This window comes from Odocoileus virginianus, unplaced genomic scaffold, assembly GCF_023699985.2.
Source record: "Odocoileus virginianus isolate 20LAN1187 ecotype Illinois unplaced genomic scaffold, Ovbor_1.2 Unplaced_Scaffold_18, whole genome shotgun sequence".
NCBI lineage: Eukaryota > Metazoa > Chordata > Mammalia > Artiodactyla > Cervidae > Odocoileus > Odocoileus virginianus.
The window spans coordinates 934,864-947,758 of record NW_027224280.1 but is presented as its reverse complement, the minus strand read 5'-3'; the positions used below and the strand labels follow the sequence as shown (position 1 = coordinate 947,758).

Below are 12,895 nucleotides of genomic sequence, written 5' to 3'. Positions count from 1 at the left end.
CCCCCATATCTCGCCTGAGGCCGGTCAGCTCAGCCCGGGTTCCCGCCCCCGCCGGTTAAATGGGCTGGCGGGGCACAGCCCGGGGAAACGGCCGGGGACTCGGGGTCTGCGAGCGTGACGGGCGAGAGCGGCGAAGCACAGGTAACCGAGTGGGCGGTCGCGGTGCTGCGAGGCACTTTGATTGCCCAGACTTGGGAACGGGGCAAAATCCAGAGGGTCTTACCGAACTCCTGGTACCCTGCGTTGCCCTCATGGGACCCCCTAGGAGACAGAGACCCCGAGAGGGCCAGGGACTTGCTGGGGGTCTGCCCAGCGTGGCAGGAGGAGGGCTGGAGCAACACTCCCATCAGCTGCACTACCTCGCACGCTCCAGCTCATTGTGGAGTTTCTGCCTGCATCCTGGGCGACATGGTCTTAGGCAGATCGTATGCTGCTCCAGCGGCGTTTTACTCAGTCGCCCCAGAGCTGAGGCCCTAGTAAGAATCCAGTAATGCTTTGGGTCATTTTGTAATATACACCATGGAAGAAGGTTGCCCAGAGAGGATGGCCGGAGCCCAGGGCCAGCAGTTTCTAATCTCCTGAACATCCTGCTCCCTACGGGTATTCACAGTCGGTGGTTTCAGTAATGAAACATCTGCTGGAGGAGAGCCCAAAGGACCCCTCCAGAAAGGGACCAGCTTCTCAGTGCTCTTCACAGCTCCTGCCTTGTCAACTGAGTTTTTCCTTCACTAGAGAGCACTATGGCAGAGCAGGTGGCTCTGAGCCGGACCCAGGTGTGCGGGATCCTGCGAGAAGAGCTGTACCAGGGTGATGACTTCCATCAGGCCGATACGCACATCTTTATCATCATGGGTGCATCGGTGAGTCTCCCCTACCAAGCCCCACAGCTTAAAAGCAGCAGAAGGGACCTCACGGTGCCTGTGCTTTCCCAACTGCTTGCCATTGGGCCCCTCGGGCTCTTGCTCCTGCTCAGGGGCCGCTGTCAACTCATTACCACCCAGTGTACACACACCATGAGGCATTTCTGAAGTGCATGTATAGCCATTGAGTGTAGACCTCTGTCCTGGAGCTGGGAGGCCCTTCGCGACTGTCTGGTTGGACTTCCTCCTCCACAGGGAAGACACAGAGGTAAGCAGGGGAAGCAGTCCATTCCAGAAGGGTGTTTTCCAAACATGTTTCTGACTTGACAGATGTCACACAGTCAGTGCCAGAGGTAGGATCCAGGGCCCAATCTCTACCTTGTCTGTCTACCCTCAAGCTCCCCTAGGACACACACTTGACCCTTCTTGAAACCCCATCTCTTTGCCCTGACTTCCAAGGCCTCCCCAGGAGCTGAGACCAGCCCCATTGTCCAGCTAGTGGAACTGCCACTTTGCTGTGATCAGAAAGACCAGAGACTAGAAGCAAAGGCAGAAACAGAGCGTGCTGACCATACATGTTGGGGGTGACGGAACATGAAGAGGGTGGGTGGGTCCTCGGAGAGCCATGACTGGCCCCCCTCCCCGACTAAAAGCACTCCCTCTGTGTGCCACGTGGAAATAAGATCAACTCAGTGGCAAGACATGAGAAAGGGCTGGAACGCTGTCAACATTTCATCTCAAAGGGAAACTTTTCACCCTAGACAGGACTGAGAATCTGCTCCCTGGGATTACTCTGCTCCCAGAGCATCTCTGCTGGTGACTTACTGTATAAACCTGAAGCAAGAGCTCCACCAAGCTAGTGAGCTCTTCACAGGGCAGGCATGGTCTCTCTGTCCCTTCCATACCCCTGTCCCCTCAGCTCTGGAGGAATTCGGTTCTTCATTTATGTATCGTAACAGGCCAACACCCTTTGCAGAACATGCTTCCTGCCAGTTGTGTGATTTTGGTCAGAACTTGGAAAAAGAGCCAGAATGCAGAGCAGGGGGCTTTGTGTGTGAGGAGGGCTGTGCCGGTGGAAGGGAAGGCTGCCTGAAACTCTCCCCTGACTATCTTATAACCCCAAGAATGTAGGGTGCCCAGGAGGGGCGCACAGGGGGCGGCTTAGCCCCCACCCTGGCCCTAGCCTCGTCCCCTAGAGGAGCCAGAAACCTTAACACCTGGGACTTGGTCCAAGAAATAGGTTGACAAAGAAAGTTACTTGGGATTATTTTTCCTCCTTCCCCCAGCCCCATCCCAGCCTGTCCCAAGACACTCCAGCAGAGGGTCCCCGGCCTCAGTAAATGGCCTATGACCCCAGACCTTCAACTCCGATTAAACACCTCACTGAGAGCATCCAAGTGTGTTCTGTGGCCTGGGCCAAGTGTCTCCTCTCTCAACCCCACGGTCTCCACTTGGCAATAGAAGTCTTTGGAGCACCAAGGGCCCCCGGGGCTCTGCTGAGCTGATTCAGTGACTCCTCCCTGCCTTCATATGTGGCAGCCTTGACGTTGGGCAACACTGTTTCTTTGCAATCCGAGCAGTTCCCCTTTGCTCTTCTCTGCTCCAAGAGCAATCAGCAGAGGCTTCTAGAGCTGAAAGGGGAAGTGCCGGCTGCAGCCAGGCAGGGCGGGCGGGGGAGGACCAGGGCTTACCAAGAAGAACCTTTTTTGTTGTTGTTTTGTTTCTCCCCTTCCTGCTGGGATGTGTGGGGGGCAGGCTGGCGGAACAAACCTGCTACTCTGGGAGACCAAGGAGTTCTCCGCAGCACAGCAGGCACCTGCCCTGAGGTTCCCCCCTCCCGCCCCCCAACGTGGGAGCCGTGCCTGGGGGCTGGGCCCCAAGGTGAGTGCGTGTGACAGCAAACACTGCCAGGCCTTCAAGCCCCTGGCCTTAGGAGGCGCCAAGGTGTGCAGAGCCAGGGCCTCGGAGCAGAGCCTGCGACTCCAAAAAGGATGAGTTGTTCTCCACCCCTCTCCTCCCTGCCGGCTTTGCCCAACCCGCATCCAGCACGCGCCGAGGTTCCTCCCCATCTGAAGGCAGGCCAGACCCGATGGCCTTGCAGCTGCAGCCACTCCCTGCTCCCTCCTCTGGACTCCCACCCTCAGTAGGAGGGCAGTGGAGAAACTTACTGGACCTGGTCTGGAGTCTTCTGGAACCCGAGAACCCATTTCTCCTTCTAGACTGGTGTTGAGAGAGGAACCCTGGGCCTGCCGGGCTGGAGCCACTCTAACCCCCAGCAGAAACAGAGAGAGCGATTGGGATGAGAGAAAGAACAGGCCGAGGAGCCCCCCTCAGGCAGAAGTGGCTCACTGCATGGTCCGCAGGGTGGCCTTTGCCTCTGGGCCTCAGTTTCCCCATCTGGGCCATGGGCTCAATGAGTGCTCCAGGGCCCATCCTGGAGATGGGGTCCCGCCAGGGTTGAGCTGGAGGACCCGGGCCCTCTCTCTCTGGGGGTGCTTCTGGGCTACCTCTCCTCTGGGGGCAATAAGATTCCTGCTGTGTCATGATGATTCTGGCACTCCCCCAAAGGGCTGATGAGTCATGAGCCCCGCGGCCCAGAAGGGAGGCTGAGCAGATCCTTGACCCAAGGGTGATAGAGCCCACCCCTGCCCAGCCTCCCCAGTTCTACTGCTGTGTGCTCCGCCCTAACACCTTGTGAGACCGAGGGCTTATCAAACTGGAGACATGAGATAAGATCGGGGTGCTGGCAGGCCAGATGCAGGTGGCTGGAAATCTGCAGCAGGCCCTGCTCCTGCTAAGTCACCACATGGCCCCAGACTCCTCCAGACCCCACGAGTGCTGTGCTCTCGGCCCACGTTACTTCTGGCAGAGCAATCAGGCCCAGGCTCCTGGGTAGGGGGTGCCCCCTAGGCCTCTGCGCCCCCCCCAGTCCAGTTCCTACCTCACTTCTCCCTCGGGTGAGTGACTCAGAGCCCCAGGCTGCTGGTGGCAGGGCTGAGCTGAACAAGGCAAGCAGGTTCCACCCCTTGCTAATCCCGAAGGGACCAGTGAGGGCAGTCTGGTGTGGGGCGCCATGACTCAGCAGACGGGACACTGGCCCACTGGAATTTGATCGGAAGCAAACATTCCTCTGGGCCAGGAAGGCCGGGAGGTGACCACTGATGGGGGACTGATGGCTTCTCCTGCTGGAGCCCCACAACAGGAGGGGGCGGCAGAAAGTGGGCACTGGGAGGAGAGGGGCCATAGGGTTGCAGCTGGGCTCCAGGGAGACCCTAGCCGGGGGTCAGAGACCAACCTTGAGGTGCTGCTGTCTCCAGGCTTCCCAGGGAAGGTGGCCGGCAGGAGGGGGCCCTGCTCCAGAGCCCTTGGCAATCAGTTTTGAGCGGCTGGCAGACAGGGGGCAGGGGCTGCGACACAGGGCACCCTGGTTTGGGAACCACCCACTGGAGCACTCCAGGTTCTGCTGGAGTCCAGAGGTGGTGGAGAGACTGGCCCATGTGGGCTGGGCACTAGCCAAGACCTGGACTGGAGCAAACATGTGGACTCATCCACATGCAAGTGCCAGCTTGGCCCAGGAGACAAGAGGGTGAAGCCACAAACGGGGACTGAGCGTGCAAACCTCAAAAGTGGCCTGTCCTTGCCCCCAGCCGGAGGGGGACTGGCCCACCTGGTAGCTCCCCGAGTACTTTCCTCACGGCCCATCTAGGGGTACAGGTTGCAATCGGTTCTGGTCCTGGAGCTCCTCTCTGCAACAGTCCACAGATGTTACCGCGTCCAGTGCTGACGTGACTCCTAAAGGGTCATTTTGCCCTGAAGCCTCAGGTCCTCACCCCTGGAGGTGGTTTTCCTGCCCGGGGTGAATTTAGCAGCTCTTCCCAGCAGCCCTCACTGATGACAGGGCAGGGGGCATGAAAGGGTGTCTGCTCTGCACCCAGGCCATGCTCAGGCTCGCCACCTCTTCCACCCAGAGTGGAGAATTCTTTTGTCAGGTCACCAAAAGCAAACAGGTGGCCGCAGCTATGGCAGCTAAACCAGCCTGGGGAGAGGGACTGGGTGACTTCGTGGGATGACCACATTGTTGCTCACAGTTGCTGTGTCTTCACACACTTGCCGTTATCTTGGAAAGTTTCACACAGTCAACAGCAAGTGTGATACGCGGCCAGGGCCGCCATCTGCTCAGTTCTTCTTTTCAGTCTTTTTATTTGTAGGCAACATTCACATACATCAAAAGACATCTTTTCTCTCCAATCAGTTCCGACCTTTATAACCAGAGAAAATGTTTCCATCTCTCCAGCCAGTCCACTTCCTGCTCTGGACTCACTTCTGTCACTGTGGCTCTGTTTTGCCTTTTCTAAAGCTTCCCTTAAATGGACTCAGGGTGTTGAGTCTTGTGTGTCCAGCATTCTGGTTCTGAGAATCACTTGTGCTGTGTAGGTCACTGGCTCATCCCTTTTTTCTTGGTTTGTAATCTTTGTTCTTGTCTCCTGCGCAGCTTGCAGGATCTTAGTTCCCCGACCAGGGATCGAACCCGCAACCCCGTGTGGTGGAGTCCTAACCACTGGACCACCAGGGTATCCCCCTGGCTCATCCCTTGGTATTGCTGAGTTGGTATCCCACTGTGTGGATATCCAGCTTGTCCATTCCCTGTTGATGGCCTTTCACTGTATCCCAGCTCAGGGCTATTGGGAATTATGGCTGCTGTGAACCTTGGTGCAAGTGTTTGCTCCACACTACCTCCAACACCAGATGGGGTTAGTTTTTTTCAGATTACAACCTTCCTGGTGAGGGTCAAGCTGGATCTCACTGTGGTTTAATTTGTATTTTTGTGACAGCTGGTCATCTTGAACATTTTCTTGTGTGTTTAGTAACCATCGATTCATCTTGTTGTGAAGTATGTGGTCAAGCCTTTACCGATCTTGAATTCTTTTTCTGTTTTGTTGTAGAGTGGGTTTTTTTCTTTTTAATTGACCTTTTTAACCATGTTCAAGTGTACTAACCGGTGGCATTTAACACATTTCATGATATTGAGGGGAGTGGGTTATATATTCTAGATACTACATGTGGTGAATGTTTTCTCCCAGTCTGTGGCTTGTCTATTCATCTTGTGTTTTTTTTCCCAATTCATCTTCTTAATAGTGTGTTATGATGACCAGGAGTTTCTAATTTTGCTCAAGCCTTCATTCATTCATTTTTCCAGTTACTGCACTCTGTGTCCTATCTAAGAAATCTGTTTCTACTGCCATCTACTAACTTTTTCAAACCTAAAATCTCATTAATTGTAATAATTTGCATAAAGCTTAGTTTCAAGTGGTTTTCTTTCTTTAAATGGACAGGTGGTCAGCTAGAGACCAGGCCTGCGTGACACTTCCTTCCCACCTTGTCATGTGTCTTGTTCTCTGCCTGCCGCTGGCGGGGCTTCTGGTGGGGCGTTGAGTAAAGAGCCAAAGACAGGCCCTCTTTTCTTGCTCCTGGTTGTTGAAATAGGATTATTTCAACCTTTCCCTACAGTATATGATGTTTGTGGAGTTTTTAACAGGGGCTGCTTAGCAAGGTGAGAAAGTTCCCTTTTATGCCTAGTCTGGGAAAAGGTCCTATCATGCTAGGTGTTTAAATTTCTGGAACATTTAATCTCCGTCTGGTGAGTTTTAACAAGGTTCCTAGATTAAAAACTCTAAAGGAGTAGACATATGGCTTAGAGCTTTTTTTCCTCTAATCTGTTCATGTAGTGAATGTTAATGTTGTTTTTTTTTTTTTTTGCTTTTCAGTATCAAACCAAGCTTTCACTTGCAGGATGATCCCAACTTAGTTCGGACATTCTCCATGTTTGACATTGCAGGGTTGGGTTTGCTGGTATCTCCTGCAGAACTGTTTGCACCTGTATTTGTGTTCTTGATGAGACAGGCTAGGGACCACCTGTGCGCATTTCTCAGACTCTGGCCGCAGGGTCCCAGGGCCACCACACGGATTGGCTCCCCAGTCAGGCTTTGCCTCCAACTGGTGGTCTCTGTGGCATTTTGTGAGACCTGTTGGCAGAGCTGTCTCTGTCAGGGGTGGTTGTCAGGGGCCGGGCTAGACTTGCTGGGAAGGGTGTGAACATCATCCTGTCTCCTTAATGACCATTACCTCCCCAAGTCACTCGCTCCATTGTGGTATATTGGAATTTTCCAGAAAAGTGTCCATTTCATATAACTTGTGAGATGTGGGTTTTCACAAAACCCTCTGCGGTCTTTCCTGTCAGTAGTTTTGTCCCACTGCCCCCATGATTCTTGGTAACTTTTTAAAAAGCAATCTTGCCCAGGGGTCTGTTTGAATTAATTTAATTAGTCTTTTTCAAATACCAAGATGGGGCTTTGTTGAGCTGTTCTTTTGGCTTGTTTTCCATTTTATTCATTTTTACTTTGCAGTGTTTCCTGCCTTGTAATTTGTTTGGCTTTTAAATTTTGCTGTCTATTTTCTAGGGCTTCCCTGGTGGCTCAGTAGTAAAGAATCTGCCTGCAATGCAGGAGACTCGGGTTCAATCCCTGGGTCAGGAAGATCCCCTGGAGGAGGAAACGGCAACCCACTCCAGTATTCTTGCCTGGCGCATTCCATGGACAGCAGAGCCTGACAGGCTGCAGTCCGTGGGGTCGCGAAGAGTCGGACATGACCAAGCGACGATGGATGGTCCTTTTTCAAACTTTTTCAGTTGAATGCTAAGTTCATCAGCTTCGAGCCATTCTTTTTTTTTTTTTTTTTTTTTTTGCTAACATAAGCATTTAAAGTCATACCTCAGTTTTGTCACGTACTACTTCCAGTGCCATTCAGTTCCAGTGAGTGTAGTATTTTCTTTAGCCCATGAGCTCTTTAGAAGCGGGCTTCTTGTGTTGGTTTTGGTTTTGCCCATTCAACCACAAGACGAGTCTCTGGATCATGGGATCAGCAGGTTAATGGGGTATCTCCTGGCCAGTGCGAGGTCTCTTTCCCTTAAGGTGCCCCCCAGCAATGTGCAGGTACTCCAGGCCAGGGTCAAGGGCTAGACTGGGCCCCAGTTCAAGCAGCTCAGGCTGCACACAGGGGGCAGGACAAGCGTGCACAGGTCTCCCCTCATGGGGGCGATCTGGGGTGTGTCCTCAGCTCCTAACCACACCTGTTTCTCTGCCTCAGGGGGACCTGGCCAAGAAGAAGATCTACCCCACCATCTGGTAAGCCTATGTCCCCACTGCCCCCTGTGGCCCCGTGCCCCCTCGCCCTTGCCACAGCCATGCTCTGCCCTCAGGTGGCTGTTCCGGGATGGCCTTTTGCCCGAAGATACCTACATCGTGGGCTACGCCCGCTCCCGCCTCACAGTGGCTGACATCCGCAAGCAGAGCGAGCCCTTCTTCAAAGTGAGTGGCTTCTGGAGTCTCGGCAGATGGCACACCCCCCTCCCCTTCCCATCACAGAGGCCCTTCGTCCCACCCCTCCTGTGCCAGGCCACCCCCTCTCTGGCACCTCCCAGCCCCCTATGACCTGGGCTCACCACTTCCTTCCCGCTGTACCCTGTGACCTCTCAAACATGGAGATGCCTACCTTCTCTCAACACACAGTACTTGGGTGGCATGACTTTGGAGAGAGGGCTTTCTCCCAGGTCCCAATTTGCTGGACTCTGGCTTCTGTCTTAGGGCATTGAGGCCCCCACCCACCACCCCCATGGGCATGCAGAGCTGGAGCTGTGAGTGACCCCAGTGCGAGGCTAGGATGGCTGACCTCTCAGGGAGCCCACTCTGCCTGTGGGCTCACAGGAGAGCAAGGGCAGGGGGCCAAGATCCTTGTGTCCATGTTGCCCAGGCTACCCCGGAGGAGAAGTCCAAGCTGGAGGAGTTCTTTGCCCGCAACTCCTACGTGGCTGGCCAGTATGATGACGCTGCCTCCTACGAGCGCCTCAACAGCCACATAAATGCCCTTCACCAGGGCACACAGACCAACCGCCTCTTCTACCTGGCCTTGCCCCCAACTGTCTACGAGGCTGTCACCAAAAACATCCACGAGACCTGCATGAGCCATACGTAAGGCTGGTCTTTCTCCCTCCCTTCCTGCCTCCAGGGTGTGCCCTACCCTGGTGCGACCTGCCCCAGCAAGCTAAGCAAAGACCCCCGGGGCCAACAGGCCTAGGGAGTCTGAAATAGATAGATGTCCCTGGTTTACTTCCATGAATTCAGTCTGCGGAGAACGGGCATTTTCCGTTTTCTGGAAGTTCCCCGAAAATGCTCGCACCCGTATTTACCATCCAGATCCCTATATAGACCCTCAGGGTCAGCTCCCCAGAAATCCCACTGTCCCTGGCAGCAGTCCCGACTAACACCACAAGGTGGTAGTGTTGCTCCACGATACTTTTTCACTGCTGCCGGCTTATTCTCAGGCTCTCGGCATTTCCCACGGTCCCCTCAACCACCACCAGGGGGCGGTGTTCCTCCATGGGAACCCTGCTGCCTCTGACTCAGTAGCACCTGCGTGCTTGCTTGTGTCCCTCAAGCCAGGGCTGTGTCTGTTTCACTTTGTCCCAGGTTTGGATGTGGAATGGCCGCATTAATTCTCCGTTAGGATAAAGGGGGCTTCCCTTGTAGCTCAGTCGGTAAAGCATCTGCCTGCAATGCAGGAGACCCAGGTTCAATCCCTGGGTGGGGAAGATCCCCTGGAGAAGGAAATGGCAACCCATTCTAGTATCCTTCTCTGGAAAATCTCATGGACAGAGGAGCCTGATGGGCTGCAGTCCATGGGGTCGCAAAGAGTTGGGCACGACTGAGCAACTAACACTTACTTACTTTCCCACGTTCAAACTCTCAGGGGGAGCTTTGCCTTTGGTATCCCCTCCCCCTATTTCCCCACTAGCTCAGGGCACCCCCAGACCCCACAGGACCCCTGCATTGCCAGGAGGGAGCAGAGAGGGCAGGAGGTGCTCCTCCTACTCGCCTGCCGGTCAGGCTAGAAGGCTTCCAAGAAAGCTTTGAGCCGAGCCCCGAGGACTGGGAATTAGAAGGGGTGTCCTCTGGGCAGAGCCTGGAGGAGACCCATCTCTGCAGAATTTGGCTGGCCCAGCTGATTGCTGAGAGGAGGCGGGGAGTCTCTGCCTTCACTCCCTAGGGAACGGAGGGTGGACGGGGATTGGATGCTGAGCCCTGCCCCCCCCCCGGGAGGGTGATGCACATTTGGGCTCTCACAGAGGTTGGAACCGCATCATCGTGGAGAAGCCCTTTGGGAGGGACCTGCAGAGCTCCGACCGACTGTCCAACCACATCTCTTCCCTGTTCCGTGAGGACCAAATCTACCGCATCGACCACTACCTGGGCAAAGAGATGGTCCAGAACCTCATGGTGCTGAGGTGCGCTGGGGCTGGGGCTGGGGGCCAGGGGTCCTGGGCCGCCCCCCTCCGATGCACAGTCAGCCTCCATGTGCCCCTACCCCAGGTTTGCCAACAGGATCTTCGGGCCCATTTGGAATCGGGACAACATCGCCTGCGTCATCCTCACCTTCAAAGAGCCCTTTGGCACTGAGGGTCGTGGGGGCTACTTTGATGAATTTGGGATCATCCGGTGAGAGCCCGGCTCCCTTATCCGGGGAGGTGGGCACAGGCACCATCCCACTCCCCTGCAGGTCCCCCCACCCCACTCTGGGTTCCTGGCCCCCCAAGGTTCAAGTTGGGCAGCATGAGTGTCCGAGCAGTCAGTGGGGACTGTAAAGGGTGGGGTCACTGTCTTCTACCTTTACTTAAGGGGACCTGGCAGACATTGGTGATCAGGAAGAAAGCTCACTGCTTGTTGCTGGAAGGCCAAGTTTGAGGCCCTGAGTGCCCGGAAGGTGGCCGACAGGGAGGGGCTAAGGGAGCTCACACCTCACTCCTTCCTGCCCCCAGGGACGTGATGCAGAACCACCTCCTGCAGATGCTGTGTCTGGTGGCCATGGAGAAGCCTGCCTCCACCGACTCGGATGACGTGCGTGATGAGAAGGTGGGTGGGGCTGCCCCCTCCCTGCCCAGCCCCCTTTCCCTAGCCACCCATCCTGAGCACCAGGTGCCCTGGGCCAGGAGGTGGGCAGCCTGTCAGAGAACTGGCAGGGCCATGTGACCAAGCTTCTCCTGGAGAAGAAGCAAGGGTGGGGTGAGGTGGTCCCAGAGAGCCCTCGTGGGACAGAGCCTGAAGCTCGGCTTTGGCAGCAGGAGCAAAGCTGCACACAGGACACCTCCTGACTATCGGGGCCACTCGCCCATCCAGGAAGGCCACTCCTGGGCATTAACATGGCTCCCTGGCACCCAGTGTCCTCTTTACCCAAGGGGTTTGTCTTCCCGGCTCTCATGTAGGTCAAGGTGTTGAAATGTATCTCAGAGGTGCAGGCGAGCAACGTGGTCCTGGGCCAGTATGTGGGGAACCCCAACGGAGAGGGGGAGGCCACCAAAGGGTACCTGGACGACCCCACGGTACCCCGTGGGTCCACCACGGCCACCTTTGCGGCCGCCGTCCTCTACGTGGAGAACGAGCGCTGGGACGGTAGGTGGTGCTGCCACCCCACGGGGATGGGAGCCGGCCCCTGCAGCCAGCCAAGCACTCCCCAAAGCTGGCTGTGTCCATCCCCCGTCTCCTCACAGGGGTGCCCTTCATCCTGCGCTGTGGCAAAGCCCTGAACGAGCGCAAGGCCGAGGTGCGCCTACAGTTCCGTGACGTGGCCGGGGACATCTTCCGGCAGCAGTGCAAGCGCAACGAGCTGGTGATCCGTGTGCAGCCCAACGAGGCCGTGTACACCAAGATGATGACCAAGAAGCCCGGCATGTTCTTCAACCCCGAGGAGTCGGAGCTTGACCTGACCTATGGCAACCGATACAAGGTGGGCGCCTGCCTGCTCCCTGGGCAGGGGCAGCGGCCCAGGGCTCCGCAGGGCTCAGCACCTTGGTGACACCCTGTGGCCTGCCCACAGAACGTGAAGCTCCCTGACGCCTACGAGCGCCTCATCCTGGATGTCTTTTGCGGGAGCCAGATGCACTTCGTACGCAGGTGAGGAGAGGCTCCCTCCTCCCTCCTCCCCCTCCCTCCTCTCCAGTACCCTCTCCATCCCCTTGCCCCACCATCCCCCTCTTCATCCCCCTCCCTCCCCCCACACCCTCCCTCCTCCATCCCCCTCCCTCCTCCGTCCCCCTCCCTCCGTGGTCCCACTGGCCTCCCATCCCCACCCCTGTCCCTTCAGTGATGAACTGCGGGAGGCCTGGCGAATCTTCACTCCACTGCTGCACCACATCGAACGCGAGAAGGCCCAGCCCATCCCTTATGTGTATGGCAGGTATGTCTAGCAGGAGTTGAGGGGGACAAGACACGGTGTGGATGGGGGGTGATGGGAGCAGGGGGGGCGAGGGGGCACCCTGGGGCTCAGGGCTCCCTCACCGCTCCCCACCACCTATCCCCCTGCCAGCCGGGGCCCTGTGGAGGCAGACGAGCTGATGAAGCGTGTGGGCTTCCAGTACGAAGGCACCTACAAGTGGGTGAACCCCCACAAGCTCTGAGCCGGCCCCCCTCCCATGCACCCTGGCCCTGCCCACCTCTCTCCCTCCACATCCCCCCCACCAGACCCAGCTCCAGAGGACTCGGGACCACCGCTCCCAGCCCCACATTCCTGCCCCGGGCTGGGGCCACCCCGCCACCCGCCCCTCAGCCCAGTCACATTCCTCGGCCAGCAAGCACTGTGACCCCACCCACACCCTGCCCCAGCCAGCCTGAGCAAGCAAGAGGAGGGCTATAGTTGGGGAAGATGGGGGCAAGGTCCTCAGAAGGCCGGGGATGCAGCCCCCGCACCCCTAATCTCGGCGCCACTCCACATTCCTGGTCCCCCCACGAAAGGGACCTCCATGCCGCCCAGCACCCTCCCTGCGCTGGGCCCTCTGAACGTCAGTGTGCCCCCCAGCCCCCCCACCACCATAACTCAGCACTCCACAGCCACCACGTCTCACCCCCACAACCACCCCCCCCACCCCAAGGTGGCACCCTCGCCACCAAAAAAGCAAAAGCAGCAAAGTGCCATTAAATCAGCAAAATTAA

The 12,895-nt window shown here is 56.6% G+C and overlaps 2 protein-coding genes and 1 non-coding gene across 5 annotated transcripts in view; 2 read left to right on the top strand and 1 right to left on the bottom strand.

The window, feature by feature from the left end:
* IKBKG (inhibitor of nuclear factor kappa B kinase regulatory subunit gamma) overlaps positions 1-4,335 on the bottom strand; it is a 22,521-nt gene extending 18,186 nt beyond the window's left edge. The window contains exon 1 of the mRNA XM_070462920.1: positions 4,156-4,335. The gene's annotated coding sequence lies outside the window, so the exon portion shown is untranslated. The remainder of the gene's footprint in view (positions 1-4,155) is intronic.
* G6PD (glucose-6-phosphate dehydrogenase) overlaps positions 1-12,895 on the top strand; it is a 13,736-nt gene extending 841 nt beyond the window's left edge. The window contains exons 1-13 of one of the 3 annotated variants that reach the window (XM_070462917.1): positions 23-141; positions 733-860; positions 8,004-8,041; positions 8,116-8,224; positions 8,667-8,884; positions 10,039-10,197; positions 10,283-10,408; positions 10,729-10,822; positions 11,173-11,359; positions 11,458-11,693; positions 11,784-11,860; positions 12,051-12,143; positions 12,273-12,895. In XM_070462917.1, coding sequence (XP_070319018.1) covers positions 60-141; positions 733-860; positions 8,004-8,041; positions 8,116-8,224; positions 8,667-8,884; positions 10,039-10,197; positions 10,283-10,408; positions 10,729-10,822; positions 11,173-11,359; positions 11,458-11,693; positions 11,784-11,860; positions 12,051-12,143; positions 12,273-12,363 — 1,638 coding nt within the window. In that variant the 5' untranslated portion in view covers positions 23-59 and the 3' untranslated portion in view covers positions 12,364-12,895. Of the gene's footprint in view, positions 1-22; positions 142-732; positions 861-886; positions 2,742-8,003; positions 8,042-8,115; positions 8,225-8,666; positions 8,885-10,038; positions 10,198-10,282; positions 10,409-10,728; positions 10,823-11,172; positions 11,360-11,457; positions 11,694-11,783; positions 11,861-12,050; positions 12,144-12,272 lie in introns of those variants that run through there. The other 2 variants (XM_070462916.1, XM_070462918.1) reach the window with 2 other exon arrangements.
* TRNAC-GCA (transfer RNA cysteine (anticodon GCA)) lies at positions 9,433-9,504 on the top strand. Its single transcript has one exon. It is a non-coding gene; the product is annotated as a tRNA-Cys (tRNA).